At 53.7% G+C, this 27812-nt stretch overlaps 1 protein-coding gene across 1 annotated transcript in view; it reads right to left on the reverse strand.

The window, feature by feature from the left end:
• NEURL1B (neuralized E3 ubiquitin protein ligase 1B) overlaps window positions 1-23085 on the reverse strand; it is a gene marked incomplete at both ends in the record, with an annotated part of 113874 nt that extends 90789 nt beyond the window's left edge. The window contains one exon of the mRNA XM_084295295.1: window positions 23043-23085. Within this exon, the coding sequence (XP_084151421.1) occupies window positions 23043-23085 (43 nt within the window). The remainder of the gene's footprint in view (window positions 1-23042) is intronic.
• Between the last annotated feature and the right edge of the window lie 4727 nt (window positions 23086-27812).

Genomic DNA, 27812 nt, shown 5'->3' on the forward strand with positions numbered 1-27812 from the left:
CCCAGCCCCACCAGCAGAGCCAGGGCTGCTGCAGAGCACAACCCTGACACCAGAAGCACCACCTTAACACGTCCCGCGGTGGCTTTTGCCCTGTAGCTAATTGCAGAGTTCATAATGCTGCTCACCAGACGGTCCGAAATACCCATAAATAATCACACAGAACGTAAACTGACTGCGAGCCACTTCTGTTCTCAGTACCCATTGTTACGAGCCCGGTTAGTTTATGTCCAGTAGAGGTCTGGGGGTTTTGGTGTTTTTTTTCTGCAGTCACTATCTGATAACCAGATGGAAAACTTCAGAGCATTTTCCCAAATTCCACTCTATGAAGTACTCAGTGTAAATTAACATTTCCATTACAGTTGTACTCATAATCAAAGCTGAGAAATAAATTAATATCGTGCTAATTTGGGGTGGAGAACTGCAGCAAGAGCAGGAAGTTGAGTGACCCGAGCAGAGACACGGCAAATCAGCTGCAGTGCAAAGGACGCAGGAGGTTTGCTGTCAGCTGTCCAGAACCAGTTCAGCTCCACAAACCTGATCAATGCCTTGGACCGAACGTGAAATCCCCCGGCACCACATCCTCCTGCTGCAAGATCGAGAATTTTATTAATGTTTGGGGCCAGCGGGTAGCTAACGTAAGTGCTTAGGGTGTAGACTAAGATAAAATTAAGATAATGTGTGATGCTTTTGTACTAACACAGTGCACAGACAGAACTGGGCTGCTAACAAAAAGAAAATGGGGTGGGGTAGGGGGAATCCCTGACCATCTGCTGGCCTCACATCCCAAAGCATTTAGGCGAGGTGGGTCCCTTTGGGCCACCCCTACCTCCAGCAAGCCCCCAGTGCAGGTTGGGGCCACTGGGTGACCTCCCCTGCAGCACAGGCGGGTATTGTTCCTCCACCCAAGGAGGAAGCCAAACCAGCTGGGGATTAATTGCAGCCCCAGCATTCACACCGGGACTCTCCATCGAAGCCAAACACAACAATCGGAGCCCCTGGTGCTGTGCTCAGACAGCCACTGGCCTCCTCCTGCTCCTTCTGTCCGATACATTCCAGTTTCGGGGGCTATTTTTTTTCCCCGGGAATGAAAATAAGCTTTGCACACACCCGCGCAGACCACAGCGCCGTATCCAAACAAACAGGCGCTGGCAGGCAGGGAGCTGTGTTAACACAACTGCACGCCCGAGCTGTGCACACAGGTTGCTCGAGCACGCGCCCAAGCTGCAGCGATGGCCTGCAGCCCTCCATCTGCTTTTAAACCTTGCTCTCGTGGGCTTGTGTTCAAACCAACCTGCCCGGCAGTGCCCGGGGATGCAAGGGGCAGCACACACCAGAGAAGCCCACTTGCCAGCAAGCAGCTCCACGAGCCCGGTTGCTCCGCTCAGCATCACGAGGCGATGGCCTGCGTTTCCCCGGTGCAGCTGCTCATGGAGGGGAAAAAAAAAAAAAAAAAGGAGGAAAAATGAGAGGAAATGCAACAAAAGCTTTGATCACAGGATTTTCCTCCACCTCCAGCCTACTGCCTTAATGGTCCCCGAGCCGCTTTGCATTTATGCAAAAACTCCTTGTGCTAAATCATCTCACACTGGAGCACAGGGAGGAATCCCCAGGTCCCACGTGTAGCCGTGAAAGTCGCCCTGTGTCTGTGGGCAAGAAATTCGTGATTCTTCTGACTCTTTCCTCCCTCCACAAGCAGCATGATACCTGCCTCCTGCACAGAGAGGGGTCCGCTCTGCCAGCTCCTTCATCTGCCAGTTCTCATTTCCAGTCCTACGTCTCCCAGCGTTCCCCAGCCGTTATCCTGGGTTTCTTTGCCTGACACGTTGTAAAAATAACGCAGTCTGCAAAGCTTCCTCGATGTTTATAGGACACCATGGAAACTTACAGCTCGAGATAATTACCTTTAAATAAAATGGTGATCCGCAGTAAATACAAACTAGAGTGCAGCTTGGGGAGAGGCTCTGAAATCCACTGGTGGAAGTCGGTGCAGCGTGGGTCCAAGTGAGCAACATCTATTAACGGGAGGATCTTGCTGCCTTAGGCAGGCTAACAAAAGCGATAATTATTAACAACATTAGTCACATCAAACATAATTGACTCCCAATTGCTCCTAACGTTATTTTTCTAATGAAGTCGCTGGAAACTAATCAGGGGTGGCCGGATAGCTTATCAGGGCCAGGCACAGCCGGCGGGATTAGCTGCCGGGCCCCGGGAGCGTGATTCACCCCGAGGAAGAGCCGATGTCCTTCCCAGCGTCAGGAAGGAAGCTTTCGGCAGCCCAGCCGGCCGGGCTTTCATCCTCGTCCCAGCCTGGGGTGGGCAGCACACGTGGACCCTGAGCGTGGAGCTGCCTGCCGCGAAAGGGCTGCCCTTTGAATCTCCACGCTGATTTGCTTGTGGTCACGAGCAAGGTCTCTAACTGCCCGTGATGTGTGTTTTTTTTTCCTTTTTTTATAACGATGTTTGCCTTTGGTGGCATAGAGAGGAGCTTCCCGTTGCTACCCTGGCTGTGAGGATGCTCACGCTCTCCTCTTGGAAGCTGCCTTTGAAATCCAGCCCTCTGCCTCTGGGGTGAGCGTCTTTTCCACAAAACCTTTCTGCACAGAGTTGGGATCCTGCAGTACAACGTCTCAAACGCCCAGTGCAGGGCCACACGGCAGCCGAAGCACAACACCAGGCAGGCTCCTCACAGGGAGGAGAGGGAAGGGTCCTACAGGAACTGCCCCTTTCTGCCCAGCAAAGCTTAGGGCAGATGCAAACTCCATCAAAGACCAAAAAGAAATCTCTGGATAAAACAAGCATCACTTCCACAGCAACCTTTCCAAGCCCACCACGCTGCTGTCCCAGCAGCTGCCTGGCTCCTGGCACCACCCGCTACCTGTCCCCACTCCCCTGTGCAGGAGGGTGACGTGGAGCATCCTCTGTCCCTTCCCCGAGCAGCCACACAGCGAGAGCAGCTAACTGAGCAGTGACACCCTCCGTGGGGACAGCAGCACGGCGTGGCACGGCCCCGTTCCCCCCGAGCTGATAGCCTCCAGCTGACACCACCTTTTTTCCCCCCATTCAGCAGCAGGCAATCAGCTACAACAGCAGGGCCCCTTACCGACACCTCCCCGGAGGATTTGGGGAGGACGTCCCCACCCAGCTGCCCCTCTGCAAACTGCCCCTCGTCGTCCTCGGGGACCGGGAGGTTTGGACTTGCAGGCACTGCACAAACCCGAGGCAGCACAGCGGGCGAGTTTGTTATGGAGAATCCAGATCACATTTTTTCCACCCTGACCAGAACCTCGTTTGCACCCTCTCCACCCGCCTGTCCCTTCCTCCCTCCCAGCCAAGCTGGCAGGAAGCTCGGCAGGGTTATTTTTTTCCCCCTGGCCAGATGTTTCAGCTGTTTTTGTTGCTCCGAGACGCACCGGTCAGGTCCTGGCAGCAGGCTGCTGATCCTGAGCTGCGCGGCTAACGACCAGCATCTGCCTCCAAGATTAATCAAGGAGGTGGGAAGAGATACAGCCAGCGAGAAAGCAGAAATCCCCTTTTTTAATTGTTTTGGGACTCGAAGCAAAACATTTATTTCCAGGATTTCCGAGAGGCGGAAGAGGTGAGCGAGTGGATTGCTCAGTGCCTCCTGTTTACGGGGAGGAGAGGGGAGGAGGGTTGGTTAACCGAGCATTTCTTGTTCCTCACCAAAGCACCGCGACCTGGAAGGGATCCAGAGAGCCCTTTGTCCTTACGAAGGAAAGGGACATCCCCTTGATTTTGGGGAAGCTCTGCACAGTGCGACGTGGCCCACGCTGGCAGCATCACCGTGCAGTGATGGCACACGTTTGGTGAGGGTCTCCAGCGATGGCAAAACCCCCGAGGAAACGCCTGCTCAGCTGCCCACAGAGCAGGAGCACGGCCAAACCTGTGTGCTTCTCGTCCCGTCCTCGCCCATCTGAGCTGCGTCCAGCCTGGAGGCCACTGCACAGAGCTGAGGACCTCGGGGTTTTCCATCGACTCCTCACCCTTCCCTCCTGCCCACCCCGTGTTCCCAGGCCAGCCCCAGAGACAGATCTCACGCCGTTTGGGGGGACGAGGCCCCTATAATAAGTGTCCCCCATAGACAGAAGGGGAAGGCACCTTGCAGGCTGCTCGCAGCCAGCCGGCTCCCGTGGGACACCCGTTCCCAAACACAGCATCTGGAGCCTCACCAGGAGCTGGGCTGCTCCTTCCTGGTGGCCCGTGGAGGTCTGGAAATGTTTAGTGGTAAAACATCTTGTCTTGTCTACCCTGCCCCTTTTTCCTCGAAGTCTCTGCAGACAAACGGGGAATTCAGTACAAGGACAGTGGAAGAAGGGAGTCTGAAGCAGCTGCTGACTCCTGATAACCCCCTTGTCTTTTTCCTCCCTCCTACGTTCTCATTCTGCACTCACATCCATGCTTTTCCTCATTCGGGAGGAATGATCCGCTGAGGCTCTCATGGCAAGGGAGGTTACCAAGGGGCAGCTCTCCCAAAGCCACCAGCCCGACCATCCAGCATGGCACGGTTAATAATCGTAAGGTTGAAGAAATTAAACGGGTGGCTGGTGGGGCAGAAGCACCTAGAGCCAACAGCAATCTCAGGTTTCATAACCAAGCAGAACAGCGATGACACCACAAGCCTCCTCCAGGCTCCAGCCATCTATTTTTCATGCCAAGGCTCAGACGAGTGACCTGTGACTGCTGCCGTGGCGTAACCCCAGATCCTGAAGCCTCCCGCAAACAGCAGGCGGGGAGAGGAGACCCCACGGCCCAGGGTCCCCTCCCCAGGCCCTGGGACGGTCGGTGGTGGCACCGAGGGGCTCCCCGCTGGCTCCCACCACCCGTGACATTGGCGTTGTTTCCATGCCCGTGGGCTGGCTCCATCCGTAAAGCTTTGCAGGGTGCCGGGCATGGGAAGTTCACTGCACCTCCAGTGGGCAGCGAGACCCCTGCCAAGGCGTCCCCACGTCCCTGCAGGACGTGTCCTTAATCCTCCGCTGGCCGTTAAGGAGACGTCCGCTTCCTGCCTCTCCGTTCTCCTTATTTCCAGCTGCTAAAAAATCCTCTCCTTCAGGGAGCGGGGCCAAAAGCAGCAAACTGCTGCTCTTCCCCCTCCTGAGGGCCCAGCGCGCGGGGAAGGCATTACAACTATGTAACCTGGGGTCACGCTTCACCCTGGACTCAATTAGCAAGGGTTAAAAATGGAACAAGTCCTTACTTTCCCATAGGAAAGTTGTTTTCCGCTGCCCGCTGCCCCCCAGGGGCCCGCTGACACGTCTGTGGAGCAGCAGCATCCTCGGCTCTGCTGAGCAGGGATTTTCCTCCAGGCTCACAGCTCTGTGTCCGCCAGCCCCTCGTCCCGGCCACCACGTCCTGCCTGTGCTGAGCATTTCGGGTGCCGGAGCTCCTGCTGTGCTGGGAAGCTCCCTTCTGCATCCAACAAATGGCAAAGCCATCGCAGCCCTTGCTTCCCTCATAAAAACGAGCCCCGTAAGGAGGGCAGAGCTGATCTGAATGGGGAAAAATACCTGTAAGGAGGGCAAACACCTCCCTGCTGCCGTTGTGCAGCGCCAGGGCCAGCAGTTTGGGTACTGTGGCCACTTTGAAGTCCCTCTGCTGCCTTGCACCACGTTTTACTCTCCCCTACCCCACCTGAGTGACGACGACAGCGACACCAGCACCAGGGACGGATCTGATGTTCCAGGGCTCTCGGTCCAAGGTCCAGGGTGCTGTGAGCTGGTGCTGGGACGTCTGAGGGTCTAAACTCCCCAAGGCAGAAGTTCAGCAGCTGGTGACCTCCTCCCCTCTCCACACACCCAGCAGGACCCCAGCAGCACCACTGAGCCCGTCAGCTCACACCACCACGTTGCTGCATGGATGCTGAAGGACGCTGCACTCGCTGCCGGGGTTGGGTTTCCAGCAGCACCGAGCGGGACCCATCTCTCAGGAGCTCAGCACCCAGCTCGGGATGCATTCAGAAAACCAGCCCCCCAGGGTGCAAACCCCACAAAGCGCAATGCTCCAGAAAAACAGACACAGCAGCGTGCGCTCTCTCTCCCCCACACGCTGCAGCATCTCTAATTTCCACCGCGGCACGGCACGGGGAGAGATGTACTTCAATGATCCTCTTTCATTTTTCTTGCTGAAAGCTGCTGGCTGCAGGACTTGGCAGCCCGGCAGCCGGCGGCACAGCCCGCGCAGCCGCACCGAGGCGCAGCAGCCCCGCACGCGGTCCCGTCCCCTGGCCTCTGCCCCGCAGCAGGCGAGGCTCGTTCCTATCGCTCATTAAAGAGGGCTAAAAGTAACCTTTAAAGGCTGCTTTCATGTCAAACGAGTCTCAAACCAAACAATGACTTGGCAAAGAGCGCGTTGGGTTTTTGAAAGCAATGCATTTCACTGCAAGTCTCAGTTCTTCCCTCCTCCTTTTGAGCCTGATGGTGGATTATTTTTCCTTGACACAATCCCGCCTCCGCTGTGATAGATGACGGCACATTTAGCAGTGTTCAGCCAAAACTTTTAATCTCCATATGGAAGATGGATGGATGAGGACTCTGAAGCCTGCATCAATCCCTGCAAGAACAAACAAGGATCCAGCCCGGACCCCCCTCCCAGGCTCGTCTGAAATACACAGAGCGTAGGGCCGAGGACACGGTCCTACAAAACCTCACCTGGCACCATCTGCAGTGTTTGGGAAGCAAAATGGGGCAAACGCTGCCCAGGACCCCTGGCTGTGTCACCAGAGAGCACAAAGGGCAGCGGAGCTTGGACAGGCTGAGGTGAGGGAGCAAGCAGGCAACGTTCGGGACCCCAAAACAAAGGAAATAAAGGAAATCCATCAGCACCACAGCTCCTCCTTTCTTGTTTTTACGTGGCACAGGATATGGGGCCATGAGTCTTCGAGGAGCTCCTCTGGAGGCAGCGCTGCAGGCAGAGGAGTGCCAGGCCCCAAAAGGGCAGCTCCCGTCCCCTAACCATGCTCATAGAGCCCCTTCCCACTGCAGGGACGGGCAAAGGGAAGGGGCTGGTGACATTTTCCTCTGCAAGATGCAAGAAAAGCTCCAAAGAAAACTTGCTGGGAGATCACTGCCTTGGGGGCACGAAGGAGATGACACACAGCGCAGGATGGGCAGGAGGGACGCAGGGGGCAGGGAGCTGAACACCTGCAGGAAAACCTCCCAGCTACGGCCCCGCTGGATGCGCGTGCACCTCGTTAGGGACGGCGAGAGCCCCCAGCACAGCATGCCAGAGCACTTACCTAACCAGCCATAAAACCTCCTCTGGCCCCTTCTCAGGTACGAAAGCCAACACTTCAGCTCGTAAACTGCAAGAAAGCCCCCAGACATTTATAAAACTCCACCGGGCAGCTCAGCGCAAGAGTTGCTCACCAGTGAAGCTTTAGGGGTGAAACGAAACCCCCGGCACCTCGTGCACGGCCCCGGGCAGCTGCTGGTGGCTCTGCACCCAGACCCTCTCTGCACCCCCAGCTCCTTTTGGTGCCGTCCCCACCGAGGTGTCCCCCTGCCCACCATCCCCAGCCCCTCCAGCCTGTTCCCTCGGTGCCACCCAGCACCTACAGCTCCTGCCCCGTCCCCAGGGCTCTTTTGGGAAGCCGAGGGCTGAGGGTAGGGGAACGCGGGGCAGCCGGTGACGAGGCATTACGCAGGGGAACTCCTCAGGCATCTCCCCGTGACAAACGCCATCCCAGCTCAATGGCTCCGATCAGCCAAGTAAACACAACGTGTATTTATTGCTCCGAGGAAACGCTTTCATTTCTTCCCCCCCCTCCTCCTCCATGTTCGCTCCGAGATAGCGGCAGCGAGCTATGAAACACTCCCTCCGCTGCTAGCCATGGGAAGCCAACGCGCTGGCTTGGGCAGATCATTATCCCTTCACGCACAGGGCTGAGGGAGGGGGTGGCAGCCTATAATGACGCTAATTAAGTCCTTAAGTGTCTCGGTAAAAAGCAGGTAAGACTTGAGCACAAGGCAGAATATTCCATTAAGGCAGGCTTCACCGTAGACACAATGCTGCATAATGGGATCCTGTAATTATGCCTGCACTGCAGAGACTTTTAAAAAAAGGAACCCTGTTTTACATTCTCTAATGCAAACAGCATGAAACGATGTTGCTTGGAAACCTTTACACTCCTACAGTGTGTGCAAAAAAGTTATTCCAGACATCTGTATTTAAAATAAAATTTAAAAACAATCCTACCGCACACACTCGCATGGATTTTGGCTTCACGTCGAGCGATGAAGCCTATGAAATGTCAGAGGAAATTTAAATTAAAGGAGAAAAAAAAAAGATGACATGCATTTAAAAACTTCAGCAGCTCGTGAAGTCATCTCAGGCTATGTCTGGGGCTGTCCCACCTCGCCCGTTCACGTGGGGCTGTCCCAGCAGACTGGCAGCGCTCTGTCCCCTGGTACCTGTTCTCTCCATGTTCCCACCAACACCTCCTAGACCCTCAAGACTACATGAAAAGAAGTCATTTGGTTTAAAATCTCCCTTCAGAAAGACCTTTTTTCCTTCTGTCCAGCCCAAAGAGCCTCCACAAAAGAGTGCGTTAATGGTAAGTGCATTGCAAAAGGCGTACAAAGCCGTGTCTGTGCTTGTTCTCCCAAGACCTAGAAAGGTCCCCAGGCAGTGACAGGTGGAGAAGGCGGCAGCAGGAGGAAAAGCCCCACTGTGGAAGTGCACAGACCGTCTGTGACCCCAGGCAGAGGGCTGGCAAGAGCTCCCATCACCAGAGCACCAGCACCAGGGCTCACGGAGAGGCCAGCAAGGAGCTCATGGCAGACGTCAAGGGCTGAACATCATCCTCAGATCCTCAGAGCACTCCGCTTCAGCTCTCTGGGTCACTCATCCCCTTGGTGCACAGAGACAAAACTGCTCTCACCTGGACACAGAGAAGTCAAACCAAGGACTGAGATGCCCTGACGGCTCCTGTTAAGATAGGCATGAAAACGATCAAGTTGTGACCGTTTTTGCACCCTCCAGAACGCAGATGTTGGCCAGCTGCTGAAGGCAGGGGGCTGGCAAAGCCCCCAGCGCACACTGCTCATCCCCAAGCGGAGCACAGAGCAGGGCAGCAGCTGGAGGGTGTGAGGACATCCACAGAAATGGAAAATCAGAGCTGAGGAGCTGGGTCTCCCATGTCCCTGCATGCCAGAAGTTAGAAATCCTACCAAATTTAAAAAAATAACACGACGTTCAGCACATGATACCCACACAACATTAGCTGTCTCTATTCTGGTGTCCATACAGCCGGCTTAAAACTCAGTGAGTGCTCCCCGAATTTCTGCTTATTACCAAAGCTGGGGTGTAGAGCACAGTGCCTACGTGGGTTTGGTGTTTTGGGGGATTTTTATATGCACAACACCGATGCAGCTCCGGCAGAACAAGCCTCAGAGCTGGCAGGGTCCCGTTCCCCTCCGCACTTCCACTTCGGAGGAGCCCAGAGGACATCTGGCTTCCTCGGGGTAATTAAGCAAAGTGAAAGTTTCACCTGGCTGCCCACGAATAGCAGGTATTTTACAGAAGATGGGTAAAGGGCAGACAAAATCAAGCAGATTTCAAAAATTTCCTGTTAGAGCTTGGAAGCCTGATCAGAGCCTGCAGAGCCCACGGGATCCCCTCCCCTCCTGCCCAAGAGATCGAGGCTGCGACCCCACCTGGGGCTATTTCTGCAGCTCTGCCTTGAGGAGCTGCATCAAAGGGCTCGATCCAAAGCCCGCAGCAGAGCAGGACACTTCCCCGAGCAGCCCCAGCAAAGAGTTAAACAACGCAACCTGTTGATTAATTTGCAGGCAACAAGCTGCACTAATAGAGCCCCGGGGACCTTAATCAAGCTGTTTGCTGGATGCCAGACCAAAGCAGGAAGATGGGCAGAGCTGTCAGGATGGATTAGTGTTTGCCCACTGGCAACATTGCTCCTCGATGGAAACAGGGGGGACACGAGCCTGCAGCGGCAGAGCAGGGAGGGGAAACGCTGAGCCCGGCGCGAGCTGGCAGAGGGTCACAGGGCCGGATGGCTGCGGGAGCCCAGCAGCCCACACAGGGGAGTTAATTGCAGGAGAGTTAATTGCAGGAGATGGTTTTGCATCTCGGGTTTTACGTTCGCCTCCATTGTTTGCGATTCCTTCCGAGAAGCTGGGAAGGAGCTGCTTCTTCCTTAAATGAAAAACAAACCAAAAAAAAAAAAAACCTCGTCCTTTTCCATTTGATAATTTTTCCTGGCCCCCATTCTCCTCCTGTTCTGTGGAGAGTTGAGTGAAATAGTTACTTAACCCCTTCAAAATGGGGTCAATTATACGTGACACACGCCGGGGTAAGGACTTTCTGCAAATTCAGCTCAAGTCCAGAAAGGATCGTTTCCTTTCATTGTTACAAGCTTTGACTTGGGTGCTTTTATTTTCCTGCAGCATTTTCTGTTCTGACACAGCACCACGGGGTTAATGCAGCCGAATGCAGACAAACCCCACATCTTCCCATCCCTTCCCCTGCGAGGCTCCTGATCGGAATTAGCGCCGGAAAATGCAAAAATTACAGCTCTGAACTCTGGTTCTGGTTATATGCAAGGGAAATTCTCATCTTAGGCACCTAAACCTTATTTAATCCAGCAGTCCTTTTCACCAGAAGTACGTCCCTATTTGCTGCCAGAAAGCATCTTTCCTGGCACAACAATTTAACGGGATGCTCCATGTCCGTGTGGACACACAGAGCGTGCAACACACCTGCCTCTCTGCAGGAATAAGCACGGAAGACAGGAAGATTTCTTGCTAGCCCCAAACAGACCAAGACAAAGGAGCAGAGAATGGCTCAGCTGTCTCTTCCTCACGTCAGGTATGTTTGGATTGAGTCCATTTTCCCTACCAGCTTTCTGCTGTTCCAGCCAGCAGGAATGAAATATCCTGCGGGCATTTCTGCAGCTGGTGCAAATTGCGGTAGCCTCGCTCATCCCAGCGCTGCTTTGATCATTGACACCAGACAAAGACCTTCCTCTCCTGCGTTCACAGCTCCACCGAGCATCAAGCATAGCAAAGGACGCGAGGGACACGAGCAGGATGTTGACGCTCCATGACTTGTACCCATGGATGAAGGCAGAGAGGATCACAAGCACCGAGCAAATGCAAATGCAGCTGAGGATTAGCGAAAGCAATTATGAAAAACAAGTAGTGGAAATAATGATTCATCAGGAATTGAATCAGATGCTGGGCCCTGTCCTGCACTCGGTGGATTTGGTGACGGCAGCGAGAACGCCACTCCCATAGAGATGGTTTTTAAAGCTATTTCAGTGCCAAAAATGCCCGGTGCTAATTTTGCACGAGCACCTTTTTGCCCACCCTATCTTTCAGACAGCTCAGGACCTTGGAAAATGGCTGTGGCGTCCGTTTCACCCCACAGGCACTTCTCTCTTTACCAAAACTTTGGGTCAAGAGGAACCACTCCATGACACAGAAGTGCGATAGGAAGAGCTGCATGAAATCATGGCTTGCCTTAAGCCAGGCTGAGGGCTCACAGTGCCCCCACCCAACACAGCACAAACACACCGCGGGCTTCATTTCCCAGCAGGTCTCCAAGAGGCTTTAGAAAATGCCGGCAATGCTGATGGCATCCCCACAAAGAGCTGGAGGACACGGGGCCGTGGAAGTGCAGACAGCCTCGCTGAAGACCACCATCACCATCAACGGGCTTGCTCTGCACCTTGGTCTGAAGGAGCACACCGGGACTGGGTATTTCCATCGCTCTCACTGGGAACTGGATCAGGCCCGAAGCTGGGGAAGGGCTGAGGCAGAAACCTGCCAAGGAACACCAGCCCCCGGGTTAGATCTGCTCACACCAAGCGAGCACAGTGACCTCGCTCCGCTCGTATCAGCTCTCCATCTGCAAAGCTTCAGGTTAAAACGTCACAATTAAAGACTGAAGGCAAGTGTCAAGTGAGTCACTAAAGCAGAGATGCACGAAGAAAGCTCTGCCTGGATCCCCCACCCTACTCCAGGCTCAGCAGCCAAGACATTCCCCATCAGCTGGATCGCCAGCAAGACTGCAAGCGAAAAGCCAGGGGAGCTTTTTTCCCCAAAAGGTTCAGAGCATGAGTGGCAGTTTGATTCCCACAGGCTGTAAATCCCCAAGATAACACTAACCCCTGCCAGCAACGCGTTAACGCCCTGCTGACACACCACATCTGCCCGGCTGGGTCAACTCAGAGCCCCTTGCTCAGGGCCCTGCTAGCTTGTGTCCTGGGAATAATTCACGGGGAGCTTCCCTCCACCAGCTGGCCAGGAGGGTTTGGTCATATGGACTCTGATTTTTTGCCTACCAACAGGTCAGGCGGAGGTGGGTGAGCCTCCCTGAGGGAGCAACGTGGGCCTGAATACAACGGGAAGGGTTTTCAGGCACAAGCCCCCATGGTGTAGAGACTGGTGAGGTTACAGAGGGAGCAAATTACATGGGGTCACCAGAAAAGGGGCTCGCTGGAGCTCCCTCACCTCCACGTACTTCCTCTGATGGAGCCACTTCTGGGGTCTGCCCCTCATTTGCAGCCCCGTGGGTGGGAAGCCACCTGGGAGAGCCTCTGCCCTGCTTCAGGAAGGGATAGCCTTCGGGATATTCATGTCTTTAGGAGAAGAAATTGGTGCCATGCCAGGCAGACACGGACCCTCCAGCAGGTCCAGTACCAGAGGCAAGGAAGAAGCCGGTGCCCCCAAGCCCCTCAGCACCCAAACTCCCTGCACAACGCGGGCAGCAGTGCCCCTGCTACGGCCACAGAGAGAAGCCTGATTAGAGCCCACAGGGGGGAAATCCACTATTAAGAGCTTGGATCACACAAAAAAAAGTAAACAGACAAAAATATCTGTTTTTCCTGCTTGTACTCTAGCAGAAAATGATACGAAAATCTAGAAAAAACAATCTTACTGACGCCAGCGGAGTGCGACCATAAATTACAGCTGCCAGATAGTTGAAAAAATCAAACCAGGAGATTATTTGCAGAATTTCATACGGCTCTGTGGGTCACCTCCACCTCCAGCAGTTCAGGAACAAAAGGAGGGTAGAGAGAAACTAAATTATTTATGTCAATCCAGCTCTCCTGTCCCTGTGCTCTACCTTTCCTACCACGGTGCAGTTCTGGGATTAATAATCAGGTGATATCTGGAACTAGAAGAAGAAGAGAAGCTGAAGCACGGTGGTGTTTGGATGCGGAGATACGTCACCCTGCTCGGCTCACGCTGAATTTCAGAGGAATATATCCCTGAGCTGGCAGAAGATGCACGTTGTGAAAAGCAGAAGAGCGAAGCACCGCAGGAGAACGACGACAGCGCTCCTGAAAAGGGCACCCAGGAATGACAAGTCAGTTAGCGTGGTGCTGCTACCCAGTACACTAATTAAGATACTAATTAAAACCAGAGCGCTCTCCCGTCTGGGGCTTGCAGTAGAGACGAGCTAAAGCCATAAAGCCAGAGCAGCTCTCACCGAGGAAAGGGGATGGGTGAGCGAAGAAGGCAGTGCCGGCTGGCAGCGCATTTGGATTTTCAGATGGTCTTTGATGAGACCCTTCATTAGAGGCTGCTAAAGAAACCGAGCGGTCGTGGGAAATGGCAAGGAAGGAGATCAGTTAAAGAGTAAGTGAGGGGGAGAAATCAACAGGCAGATCCTTTAGAGCAGCTTTCTCACCTCAGAGCACCAGATCCCCGTGCTGATTCACAGGTTTATCAACACAGAAAGCAGGCTGAGTAAAGAAGGGTTGAAATCCCCTCTCCCCTCCCCAAAATATTCCCAAAGAGAAGCTGTGAAAAATCCCCAGGAGCAAAACTTGGCCCTGCCATGCTGAGAGAATGGGAAAAGAAATCGGATTTGTTCGCCCCCCAACAGGATCCACACCCAGCCAGGAAGGGGCATGGGCAGCTTGGGCGTGACCCCTGCCCAAAAGTAGGTAAGAGGACAACCTGGAAATGAATAAGGCTGAAATAAACCAAATTAGTAATGGAATAATGCTCACAGGCCCAATTACAGCCATGGAGACCAGTGCTGGGAGTGATACAGGGCCTCAAAGATGGGGATGAAAGGAAAACCCACACCTTAAAAGAGCAGAGCAAGGGGGTGGCAGAGTCCCAGCGCCCCCCTTCTCCTCTCCAAGAAAGGCTGAGGCTGTGAATGAAGGGTCTGAAAGTCAGTGATGGCCAAAGGTTATACTGGGCAATCTTAACTCGGCCTTCCTAGGTGTTGTACAGCAACAGGAGCAGGTGTCTGCACTGGGGGGGAGAGGATGCATTGAAGGATAACCTTTGTGTGTTTATCTCTGTGGCCTTTCACCACGGCTATTTTGGTTTGGGCGTGGACAGGCTTGTCAGAGGAAATGATTTAAAAGACACCGCGTAATTGCACAAAGGCGCATTGTGCTGCAAGAATCCTCCCGACAAACACAGCACCCAGCAGGCCAGCACCACGGGGCTCCTGCTGGAAACCCTCGCTCAGCCCCGGCCACAAAAACCAGGCTGGCTGCACCCCTGCTGGCTTCCCCGGGCTCCTGGGCACCCAACTCACCCCCGGTGGCACCAAATTCGCTCAGGCCACGCTCTGCACCGGCTGCGTCTTTGCTGGGAAAGCTTTGGAGCTTTTGAAGGTCAGCGCCACCACCGTGCTGGCATTCCTGGATGGGGCAGGAAAGGTGCCTCGGGGGACGCAGCCCGGTACCGCGGTACGGAGCCCGGCAGCCAGGCAGCGGCGAGGCAGGAGCAAAGGGAGCAGGCTGCCCAATTATCTAAATCGCAGGGCTATCCAGAGCTGTAAAAGGTGCTGATAACGAGATTTTCATAAATGCTTCTACAGCGTGTCAGTACTGCCCTTAGGAGAGCCTCCGAAGGCTTCCAGTGACAATTTCTGGATGACTTCACGCGGGTTTTTAGCAGGGCTCCTTTCACCATCCCGGGAAGCAGCACACAGGGGGTGCTTTGCAGAGGGCTCTGGTCCACGGGAAGGGGCCCCGCAGCAGTGCCTAGGGAAAGCTCCATCCCCTCCATCCCAGCCTGCAAACACGAAAATGTGGGTGGAGGGGGAAAGGAAGCGTCACTTTTGGTTTCCACTGGCACCAAACACGCTTCTGGCACTAGGTGACTTTTTTTTTTTTCCCATAATCAAGATAGTGGGTTATTTTTTTAAAGTAAACAAAGGCCTGCAATGTGGCGTCGGTACCGTGCCATGTCTGGAGCCTCCAGCTTATCAGGGCCGTCACGGGACGCAGAACTTTTGTTCATTTTATCTGGAAAAAAAAAATAAAAGTCCCTGAAGCCCACAGACCCAGCCTGCGGGGCGGACGGGAAATTCCCCCCATCTCCGGCAGCTCCTGGATTCGGGTCAGCTTTGGCTGGAGGCTTTGAGGACGCAGAGACACAGCAATCAGGGATCAGACACTGCTCTGCTGCCACCCAAGCTCTGACATGGGACCGAAGCGCAGAGGGCAGCCGGAGATAACCATCTCCAACTGCATAGTTCTGGGCCTGAGAAAGTATTTCCCCAAAGGCTCGGCCCGAGGGGCTTTCTGAGTGTCCCACCCTGGCTGTCACATCCTCAGTCTGGGGCTCCGGGGAGTCGAGCTGGGCTTTCCCATGGCCCAGACGATGACCAGCGGGCCCCAGGCATCCAACACCAAGCAGCCCCGGTCCCTCGGTGGGGCTGGGACCAGGGGGGCAGCCCCAGCCCCATGAGGAGCAGCTCGGTGCCCCCCTTTGTGCACAGGCTGCTGGGGAGCAGGGATGCTGACTGGAAGCAGATAAAACCCTCTGCCGGGGCTGTGTTTACGCAAAAAGCCCCCGGTTTACGAGGCACAGCTCAGAGCCAGCACACAAAGAAACAGGCTGGAATATTTTCTGAAGGCTTTTTATTATTATTATTATTGCTTCGAGAAGCAAAAGGTTAGGTACAGAAATAGAACGAGGCGATGCAGCACAACAACTGCTGCTTGTTTCTCTGATCCTGCATCTCCTCCCCATCCTCCTGCGAGCCCTGGCTGCTCCCAGCGCCCAGCCCAGGCTTTGGGGCACACAGGAGGGGGGAACGGGCAAGGAGCACCAAAAACACACACCTGGGGAGGGGAAGAGCCCCAAAAAGCACAGCTTTCATGAAAGGAGGGAGGGAAGAGGAGCTCCTGATGCTCCCCAGCCCCTTCCAGCACCTGCTGCTCCCACAAGGCTGGCGACGGCTGCAAAAACCCCATGGCATCCCCAGGGGACAGGGAGCGGGCAGCACCCCAGGTCACAGCCCCAGACAGGAAACATTTGGGTTATTGTATGTAAGAGGCTTGTCTCGCCCCGTGAGCAGTCAGCAAATTACAAACAGAGCTTAAAACAAAAGGCAGAGCAGCTCCGGGGCTCCAACCAACCTGCCCTTCCAGCTCGCGGCACAAACCTTGATTTACTGAGACTCAACCCAGGTAGACCTGGCAGCCCTGCCCCAGGGGAAGGCGTTGTGGCCACGCATGGCTCGCGTGGGGAGTCCCGCTGCTCCAAACCTCTTTGCGGAGCGGGGACCCCGAGCTGGGATCCCAAATCCAGCCGGTGGGGTGGCTGTGACTCCGGAGGGCTCCGCAGGCTGAGGGTTGGAGTTTCTCGGCACGCGAGTGCCACATGCAGGAGGAGCGGCGCACACAGCACCCGGCAGCTGGGTGCTCCCACTTGGAAGGCACAAGCAGAAAGCAAAACAGGTTTGACAGAGAGCAAATTAATTCAGCGTGGAGAATTTCTAAAAGAAAATAAATTATGCCTTTGACACGTGAAAAATAGATAAATCCTCGCAGGTTACTTGAACAGGGCCAAAAAGCCATCACAACGCCGAAGAAAGGAGGCACAGACACAGCTCACACACACACACCGTGGTTTATGCCCCTCAGCACCAGGAAGGCAGCACAGCTTGGGGACAGCAGTCGGGATCCCAGCCAGGACTCCCCAACTCCCTCAGGCTTTGGGGGATTGCTGCAAGCAGGAGAAGAGGAATAGCAGCTCTCCTTCCACAAATGGGTATTACGAACTGCTACAGACAGGTTGCGGTGTCTCGTGCCTTAATTCCCCCTTCAGATAACCCCAACAGCAGGACAAACCCATAACTGTGATTTTTTTTATTTTTTGACTTTTTAAGATCTTGAATGCAGCACTGATGTCTGTAGGAGAGTTTGGGATCCCAGAAACTCTTTTAGGGTGTGCAGGGGGCCGGGTGCCCTCCCATCACTGCCAAACCAAAGTGGAGCCCAGGCTGGTCCCGCACCCACAGGGACTGAACGATGCCGAGACCTCATTCCCGTTCCTTTGCCCAGCATCCCTCTTACTGGGAGCACACCAGCACCACAGACCTCCCCCCAGTAACTCAGCCAAGCCCCAATGCCTGCTCTGCCTCCCTGGCTATCCCAGCCTAGGGTTTAGCCTTGAATGACACCTAAGAGCTATTTTTCTTACCATTAAAATTCTCTTATAACTTTTTTAAATACACACACACGCACTTTACAAAAAGCATTGCCCCATCTCCTCAGATTTTTTATGGGCTCCTTCAGGATCCCAAAATCCTGCCCAGTTTGCAGGCTGTCCCTCCACCCCACAGCTCAGGCAGGTCCCATATTCAGACGGGTTCTCCCCTCTCCCACCAGCACAGCACAACCCTCCTAACCGTGATTTTAGCACTTCCCTTGTGTTATCCTTTTTTCCTGGGGAATTTCCAGCCTTCCTCCCACGTCCTGGCCTCAGACAACCAGGTCCCTGCAGCACAGCCTTTAGCAGGTCCTTTTGTTGCATTCGTCCTATTGCCAGAACAAAGATGTTCCAACCTAGCAGCCTCTGGGACAGTTTCGTCACTTCTTTCAAGCAGGGCACATGTTGTGAGGCTTTGTGCTCTTATTTATAGATATCAAAACATTTTATGGATATACACAGCCTCCCTGGACCACCAAGGGCACAGGAGGATACCCCAAGTGGAAGAGACTCACCCAAAGTCAAAGAGCAAGACAGCAGAGCCGTGAGCAGAAGGCAATGCCTCAACTTCCAGACCCAAAAACGAGCACCCAGAAATGGGCTGTGCAGGTTTTGAATTGTACAGCCTGCAGTGTATCATATATGGAGTGTCTAAGTGCTTTTCTAGTGCCCGTTTCCAGGATTTATTTTTGCATTACACTTCGCAGCAGCCCAAAATCTCCCTCTCCCGACCTCAAGCGCAGACCACACCTGCCCTTTGCATGTGTTCTAAATTTGTCCTGTGAAGTGCACATTGTATTTCGTTAGCCTCTTGTATGTGTTTTCCACAGACACAATGACACAAAAGCAGCAGAGCCTGAGAGCCAAGCCCTGGAAAGACGGCAGCTTTAAATAGCCGGGCATTTAAATGCTCTTTGTCTTGCCTTTCCTTGCTGAAATATTGCATGTTATTTCAAATCCAGCCTTAGCTTTATCGGGAACCCTGAAATAGAGACAATAGAGGGCTGGGTGAATTTGAGCATCGTTTTAGGTCTCAAAGCTTCTCATTGCCCCCTCACCCCACGTCACCCTGCACCCCAGGAGCCAGCAGCGATCTCTGGAAGGGACGAGATGCATGGAGGGGGAGAAGCTTCGCCTCCACAGACTGGGGGCAAAACCACAGTTCCTGCCCTTGATGGGGGAAGCCTGCAACTTGAACAGACTTTCAGGCTGGTACCCCGCTGAAGTCAGGAATGAGAGGTTTTCTGAGCACTAAATCAACGGGAAAAACGTCAGGAGAGTAGCACAAGCAATAAACATTTATGTTCCAGTTCAAGGCAAGAGCAGGCATTTATAACTGTGCTATTTGAATGCCAAACCCTCTGAGAACTGGAGTCCTCTCTCGTCAGGGCACACGGATGCTCCTTTTTAGGAATCCGTAGCAGCCCACAGAGAAGATAAGGCACTTGCCCTGAGTGAAGAGCCCCAGATAGGGCTGTACCAGGGTGACCTAATGGGAACGCAACACCAGCAGCATTCCCATCCCTCCTCAAGGCTGTAGTTAGTCATTTCGTTTGGGCCCTAACACATTTGTCTGTGTTTTGTAAAGCAAACAGAGTTCAGGTTCCTTTCTTTTTTTCACTTTACTAAAAAAGCAGCTCCAGAAATCAGAAGTATTTGTGGAGGGAGGACTGTGCAGGCGTTCAGCCCAAAGATGCAGCATGCAGCAGCGGACTTGTAGTGAGTTGGGAAGAGAAGGGGTCATCCTACAGTGCTCAGGAACAAGAGAGGGGGAAAAAACAACCCAAAAGAAGCCACCTGGTGAGCAGCCCCCATACCCTGCATTTCAGAGCCACAGAGAAACAGCAAGAGTATCAGTCGGTCCCCTGATGAGGAAACACAACACGCACTCTCCCTCGTTACCTTTGTGATAAATCTACGTACCCACTGTTCATTTATCAGGACAAACACACCTCAGGCTACCACGTACAGCAAGGTCCCAAGATGCTAAGTGAGCCGCGCTCGGCACAGTCAATGGTACGAGTGCTAAAATGTAGCTCTGCAGCACTTTGTTAATAAGAAAATAGAAGATACAGCGCAGAACCAAAGTGTCTTCGAGTAAACCATGCTGAACACGAAGAGAGTGATCTATTGCCCTGCAGCTGAGTGAGCCCACCTGCAGCCTCAGGTGTGCAGGTTAGCTGAGAAATGTAACTGCTGTTAATCCACATGCAACAGGCAGTGTATGAGAACACAGCTCATACGAGATTTAACTGGTACGGAGTATTTCAGCAGCTGGGTAAAACGACTCGGAGTAAGAGGCACGGCAGCGAGGACAAAACCTGCGTGCTTAAATTCCCAGCTGTGAGTGCAAGATAGCAGCCAAACGGTACGCTTAAACCCACGACATTCAGGCAAGCCCCATCCTTGTCACCACCTGCACAAGCCACACAGGCCAAGTGCTGAGCACGGTGGGGCAGAGCAGACCCCAGCAGGGAGCTTTCCTGGGGTCTGGCACCACCTGAGAGCTGTGTACGTCCTTCGGGCTGGGCTGCCTGGCTTCAGGGCAGGGAAAGGATGCCTGTCCGTGACCAACCTTCGTGCTTCTCAGCACTGGGTCGCTGGCAGAACACACGTGCTGACAACGAGCAGGGCAGCGGGCAGAGTTTTCAGACCAGCAGCCAAAAGCTCGGCACAGAGGCCTGTGGGCGCTGTGCTGACTTGTAACGCTCCCTAGCACTGCAATCTAGTTTTACACTCACAGACCATTAGCGGAGTTCAGTCAGGGAACGATTGTTTAATGCAGACATAAGTGGATTTGTATTACGCAAAGAAAACTTCCCCTGACTTTTGACATTGTCGAGCTGCACAAGATGCAAACAACTCAGAGCTCCTGCCACACCGCGAGGCTTCCCGCTGCTCACAAGGATGCACGCTGCTCCGGGAGGATGCTGCAGGTCAGCAGTTGCTCTGAAGGAAGATCTGACACGCAAAAAAAAATAGGAAAAAAGAAAAGACAGGTGGCACGGCTAGCCAGAAACTCTCCCTGAAAGGAATGCTTCTTTGGATCAAGAGGTAATTACTCCTTGGAGACCTGTCTGTCTGTTGTAAACTGTTCTCCAGGAGTTAGACCAGACACTGTGATATCCAACCACTCTGTACAGGTCTCAACCTAAAGGTCTGAGCCTGGCATCAGCCCCCAGCCACGTCCACCTGAGGGAGTCCCATACAAGCGTCAGCCTGCCGTGACGTGAAAGGCACCCGCACTCGGGGTGCAGAAGACTTACACCTCCGTCCAGATTTAACAAGCGCTCACGCTATGAGCACAGCTAAGCTGTCACAGGCTGTCAACTGCTACAACTTGTCCTGGTTCTCCAAGGGAAAGGAGCTTTGCCTTTCCCTTTCTGCAGAAGCACACACAAGAAACAAGAACCACTCTGAGATGTTCCCCCCCCAGCTACCAGGAGAGGTTTCCTCCCCTTGGGGACGAGCAGCAGGATGGTATTTGCTCTCCTTTTGGCCAGGCTCAATCCCTTAAGCAACCTGCTTGGCAGTGTCCTTTTCCTGGCATTTATTCAGCTCTCTTTTTTTTTTTTTCCTGGGCCGGTTACGCAGAGCAGAGCTGCCTTCTTTAATCCCGCCTGCCCTCTAGCGAGGGATCGCAGCCTGGTGCCCTGCTGTCAGCGAGGCTCTCCTGGAGCAGGGGCAGCCTCGTCCTGCACAGCTCACCCCGGTACCCAAGCCCCTGCCCTGCTGCTCTGTACGGAGACACACACAGCAGTATTTATAAATACAGCTCCCTCGTACCTTAGCCACAGCTCCAGTTTTTAAGGGAAATGCACATGGAAGAGAGCAAACCAAGAACTGCCACCAATGCACCAGGCTCCACGTCTCACTGCGCGGAGCATGCACATTTCTCTGTGACTACGTTGTGCAAATGGAGAAATTACTTCAGGTTGAGAGCAGGCTGAGATTTTTATATGTTCTTTCTTTCTCAGTCCTTGACAATTAATTCCACCTCTGTCCAAACCCTGCTATCCACTGCTGGAACCGCCAGCTAACGCATTTATTTGTCTTCCCTGTTGAGCAAACGGGAGCGCAGCAGTAGCTGTTGACATAATGTATTACCGAGGGCTGACTTGCCTGACAGTACATTAACTTTAAAAATGTTATCTCGGGTACTGTGTTGCAGAACTGGCTTTATAATCAAAGCCTCGATGTTTGGATTTCAAAAACCGACATTAGGAAGCACGGTTACACATCGGTTGGAAACAATCTTCCATTACATAGCAAACATGCAAGCCTAATGGTGACTGACTACCCCAAAAAACAAACACAGCAGGAGCAGCTCCCAGGAGAAAGAAATACAAGAAACAAGGGAACCAGCTAGGGCAGAACATTACACCCCGGGCACACAGTCCCCAGGAACACAATCAGTGCCTAATCCCCTGGTGCTAGCAACACCCTGCAGAACAGCAGAGGCCCTCCCTTAATGTACATACACACCTGAACTCAGTACTGCCCCACACACGTGAGCAACAGGACTAGGAAACCAGGATCAAAAGTCACTTTTTTTTTTTCTCTTGTTCTGCCCACTGCCTGCACTCACCCATTTCCAGAAGCGAGGTGCCTAAATCTGCAGGAAATACCCCGAAATCACAGCCTGCATTGCTCGGGGTGCCTTTTTCTCCTGCACTGGGCAGCACTTGGCATCAGTGTGAGCATACTCAACGCAGATCACCTGGATCTCTGCAGATGTGTTTGGCACTCACCAGAGAGGAGGGCAGCGTGGTTTGGGGCTCCTGGCACAGCCTGGAGGGTCCCCGACCTCCTGGCAGGGCGCTGAGGCAGGAGCACCCAGCATGCAGACCGTGTCAAGTGAGACTTGCTCATGTTTAGGGAATGCTGCCAGCAACAAGACGCTTTGCTCTTCCCCCAGACGAAGAGAAAACGAAAGCAAACGCTGACAACTTTTTGAAAGTAGCCATTAAACCCTATCAAACCACCTGAAAATCTGATCGCGTTCCTCACCTTCCCACCGAGCGCGGGGCGTGAGGAAGGGCAACGCTTCATCCCGATGGCCCGTGGCAGCTCCCGGGCATCTGGGAAGCGGCACGGAGATGCCAAGGGCTCGAAGCCAAGGAGAGGCTGAGGAGAAACAAGCCCGGCCTTGCGGAAAGCCGTTACGGGAGGGTGGCAGCAGCGGCGGTGGCAGCCTCTGGGAGCTGCCCGTTCCCTTGGCATCCCCAGCCCGCGTTATTTATTTGTAGGTCGCAGCCTTGGCACCTGGCGCGGGTTGGCTGAGCTCCGCCAGCAGCTCCCTTCAAACCCAGCCAACCAAGCAGGCGGCTGGGGGGGGCAACACGGAGGCCAGGCACAAAACCACGTTAAAACACCTCAAAACTGCCACCCAGCTGCAAAACCCCAATGCCAACCCTTTTGTTCGCTTCCCCCCCAAGCCCCCCTCAGCCTGTCAGCGCGGCTAGGCGGGCGGCTGAGGGGGCGAAAGGGTTGGGATGATGGCAGCGAGGGGGGACAGCACGGGAAGGGAAGGGGACAACGGGGACGAAGGCAGCCTGAGGGGAAGGGCAGCGCCGTCCCCGCACTTACCGGGGCCGGCGGCACCGCGCAGGACGGACTCGGCGTTCCCCATGGAGGTAGCGGGGCGCTGTGAGGCGGGCGGGCAGCGCCGCGCCGCCGGTTCGAAGCTGGCGCCCGCCCCGCCCCGAGGCCGCCGCCGCCAACCGCAAGCCTGCGGGAGGAGCCGCACCGGGCTGGGGCCGCCCGGGATCGGCTGCGAGAGGCTGGGAGGCGGCCTCAGGGCGGCTACGAGCGGCTTGGAAGCGGCCTGAGGGCGGCCGGGTGCCCGCCTGCCCGCCCGCCTCCCGAGGCTCCTGCCCTGCCTCATGGCGCCCGGCGCTGTGAGGGTGTGGGGTGAGGGCTGCCCGTGCCCGCAGCGGGGTGCGCTGCTGGGGCTGTGTTCTGGAAAAGCTTTGGCATGACAGCTTCGAACAGGACCAAGATTTGTGCCCCTGTCTCAGATCTGTGCCCCGCCATCCTCTCGTGACGGCGAGCTGGCAGATTTATAGCAGAATTGAGTCCTGCTGCCCCCCCCCCAGGCACTCTGTTCCCTCATTACTCCATTTCCACATATGTTTTCCACGGGGCCGATGTGGGTTGTGGAAGCTGTAAATGAGCAAAACGGGAGGTGTGAGATTCTTGAGCTGTCACGGCAGCCTGGCCACCCCTGGGGATAACAGAGAGAATGGAGAAGATGGCAGCGGGGGGGCACTATTTATCCCAGTGCCAAGTTCCTCTTTCACAGCCGCAACCAGATCACGGTGACTGGATGCCAGCAGCTTTGAATTGCTTAGATGTAGATAAAGACGTGTCCTGCCCTGGAAAAGAAAGACACGGCGAGAACACGGCGTGCAGATAGATGAGCACACTGCTGCCTCGAGCCAGGGAAAGGGCCGGGTCTGGGAGAAGAGAAACAGCAAAGCCTCCACCGTGCCCCAGCATCCCAGTGCCCCTTATCAGACAGCACGGTGATGCGATGAGAGCCCCGCTGAGGCAGGGATGTCTTGCTTGAGTGTGAGCCTGGCGGTGTCTGGGACATGCGGATGCTCCTTATCTATCTGCTAATGCACTTTTTATCTTCTCCATTAGGTGGGAGCAACACAGCAAGATCTCGAGTGCTTCAGCAACTTCCAAAGCGGCCTCCGGAGCCGTCGGTGATATCCTCGCACATGGCAGTTGTAGCCGTCTCATCACCAGGTTTGGGGTCATTCGTGTGGTTTGGGTTTCTAATAATATCACCAGCAGCAGCAGCACAATGCAGAACTGCTGAGTGTTCACAGCAGATCCTGTGACATCCCCGGCAAGTCGGGGCTAGCGGCAGGACTCGACCTGGAGCCCTGAGTAACAGCAGCAGTTGCAACGAAAGGGCACTTGGTTCTCAGACTTTCTCAAAGCAAAAGGGAGGAGACGCCTTGCCCTCTTGGTTCCCAAAAGGCACTTAGACACGCTTTCATTCCTGAGGAGGGTGAGTAGCGCCCTGAGAAGCTTTCCCAGCCCTCTAATAACAGGGAAGTTGCAGCTCCCTAAGCAGGTGCAATGGGAACCTGTATTCAGAAGCAGTGAGTACCCGGATTGCCTACTGCGAGGTGATCACCCCAAGGCCAGGGAAATGGGCCCTGGAGCCATGTGGTTGGCATGCTCAACACTCTCCATTACTCAACCATCCCGTTTCCTGCAGTGTAGCCAGGATCTCAGCCCCTACAGCCCCAGCAAGAATTTCCAGATGGATAAGAACAGCCTGCTTTTATCTCCATCTGCTCCCATCCCTGCTGGAGCAGCCTCCAGGCTGTCCCCAGGAGGAGGAGAAACCCAGACAAGCCACTCCACGGCCCTCAGCTGGACACTCGCAGGCACTCAGGGCAGGCTGAAGGGAGCCTGGCAGCACTGCTCTGAGGACGGAAGCAGAAACCTTCTCTGACTGTGCCTTGCTGCCTGTCCCCACTTTGCACCCACTGATTGCTCCCATCACAGATGGAAACGCTGCCCAGGGACAGGATTCCCAGGAGGTACAGCCTCGCCTGCTGGTCAGCAGAAGGTGATACTGCAGCTCTGACAAAGGGCTGTCTAGCACCACGCTGCCTAAAATACCCCCGCACAATTCTGTGCTGTTCCTGAGTATTTTTCTCTGGAAGAAGACCTGATCAGGCTAAATTTTCATAATGTTTTTTTCCACAGTTACCATATCATGAAGAGTACAGATTTCCCAAGTGGATTTGAAGCCAAAATGCATCGATCCTGACCTGTAGAAAGGCTTTTTTACATTCTTCTGTGTTTATTCAAGCTCTGAACTTTCTACTGTTGCCAAGCAGCAGTCTGGCTAGCAATGACCATGGTAATGATTTTTTAAAACATGAACATCTGTCTCCGTTGGGAACCAAGCTGAGGTTCACCAGCTCATTTCATACCGAGACCACCGAGCGGCTGTCAGGCAGTGCTAACGCTCAGCATGTGTTATTGGACTGGATCCAAAAGCCTTCAGAAAGGAAAGCTTTAGCTCCCATAAGCTGTCACACCTCAGCTCTAGGGATTCGGCATCTGCACCACGACTCAGCCAGCTGTTCCAGCTGCGTGGTGCAGCCCACAGCTTTCCCAGCAAGACAGAAGGAGACTTCAGAGTTCACTCACACACACGGTCACTTCTGCAGGGTAGGTCCGGTCAGGGCTGGGCCAGCCTTGTCTTCACTGCTGCAGAAGCAGGAGGATGCGATCTTTAACAGGGGCTATGGGTTATACAAGGCCACAACCCCTGAGCAACAGGACAGCGAATTAGCTCAGCAAGTAACAAAACATGCCATTTGTATTCCTCTCCCCATCAGCCATTGCTCTGGAAGCACTGAAAGAATAATGCAATGTGCCAAACAAACAGAAATGAGAGCAGACCTTACACAAGGAGAGCACTGGAGCTACTGCCCAGGGCACATCCATGTTCTCAGGCCAGCCCCTGCAGCTGCATATGGTTGCATACACTGTAATTGTGCTGCCTGTCCTAAGGTGTCCATGAACTGACCGGTGGTTGTGAAGGAGCCCTTGTAATTCCCTGTCCCATTGCCCCGCAAGGAGATATTTTGGGTTCTGTCACAATATAATCCTGGAAAACTCAGTGTCTTCCTTCCTGAAACTCTGAGAGTTGCAGCAATAATAATATGAACGCCTAGCTTAACAATTTTATTAGCAGATCTCAAAGCACTCCGCAAATCTTGATCCCCAAACTGCAGACAGAGAACCCCATCCCTGTGCAACAGCAGGAATAATGTTTCCATCGAGGTCACTTGGTGACAGACCTGGTACAAAACCCCACATCTCCCAGTACTCACTGGTTTTATATCCCTGCAGTGTTAGGGCATGCTGTTGCTCAAATCCTGGACACTTGTGTGTTAGTCCCCCATGCTCCCAGTAAGATGCTGTTGAAGAGCAAAGAACATATATATTGAGTCACTTTACATTTTTTCAGTGTACAACTCCATTAAGGGCCACTTGTAGAATGACAGAAATTTGTTCTTTCTGTGAAGAGCAGCTGAGTGATTTGACAAATCAGACTCCCTCCAACATCTCTTGAATCTTAACCTCGGATGACTACACCAGACAAAGTCCTTCACGTATCTTTCCAGCACTTCTCCCTCTGTAGAAAGCATAAAATAACAATAGATATGAATTTTGCTTTCTGGATGCTGTGGGAGTTAAATAGACACTTATTTTTAAATACCTAAATGGAAGTATAGATAATATCTAAAACGGTCTGCAAGCATTGTTATAACTGGATACCTCAATGACATCATTATCACCCTTCTCATTACAGAATATAATCAGTTATGATTATATTCTTGTGCTGCCTGCACCCAGAGATGCAGTAAATGCCTCTGCTGTGCAGTTTCTGCAGCCTTCTGGTGAAGGGCAGCGCCTCTGGGCTGCTCTGGGTGCGTGGCAGCTGCCAGGATCGCCCACTAGAGGGGAGCTTTTCCCTACGAACCAGCAGCAAAGTTTTGTAAGTATAAACTGAGCACGGATTTCCAGAGATGGATTTGCACCGACAGTGTTCCCGGACAAGCGTAAGAGTTTCCCTCTCAGCTTAGCTTATGCCACTTGGAAATGGGCTTGTTACATCTGCTGGTCGACATGTGCCCCCGCAGCTCTGCTTGTACCTCGGGGTTCACCTTTGGAAGTAAAAATCAGTACACATTGGTACAAAACCAATGTCCAGCCAGCCAGCACGGGTGGAAGGATGACATCCTTCAGTGAGCATGTCCAGGGTCCTCCTCAGACACAGCCAAACATTTTCATGTTGTTACAGGTTTTTTTTTGCAAGATGTCAAAAACTCTAGGCAAGATTTCGGTCTGGAGTAGCTTTCTGCAGTAACCACAGACACCGGTATGAGGAGGGAAGGGAAATGGTATCAGGCAGACGTCCGTTCACCTTCCACTGCCGCCTTCTGCAAACAATCTCCCCTAGGAGAGGAGAGGGCAGGAAGGAAGGAGACGTCCTTGCTGATGCCACAGCAAACTTTTCAGACATCTCTGGCAGGCCGTGTATCAACACACACCTAAATGTCATCTGATAAGAACATGGAAAAAAAAAAAAAAAATGACGCGGCTGCAGGCCACATGAAATGAAGTCACTGGCAGTTCCTCACCACTGCTCCCAGAGCTTTGTCTCCCAGACACCAGCCAAGCCAGCCTTTGCCAGCCACACAGAGCCATCCTATTTTGTGCCTCAAAGTCCAGCAGATGGCAGAAAGACATACAGGGAAGGGGAAGAACACACTATTAATTACAAACACGGTTATTATTTGTAGAGCAGTACCC

The sequence above is a fragment of the Netta rufina genome (assembly GCF_964035555.1).
Source record: "Netta rufina genome assembly, chromosome: 14".
Lineage (NCBI taxonomy): Eukaryota > Metazoa > Chordata > Aves > Anseriformes > Anatidae > Netta > Netta rufina.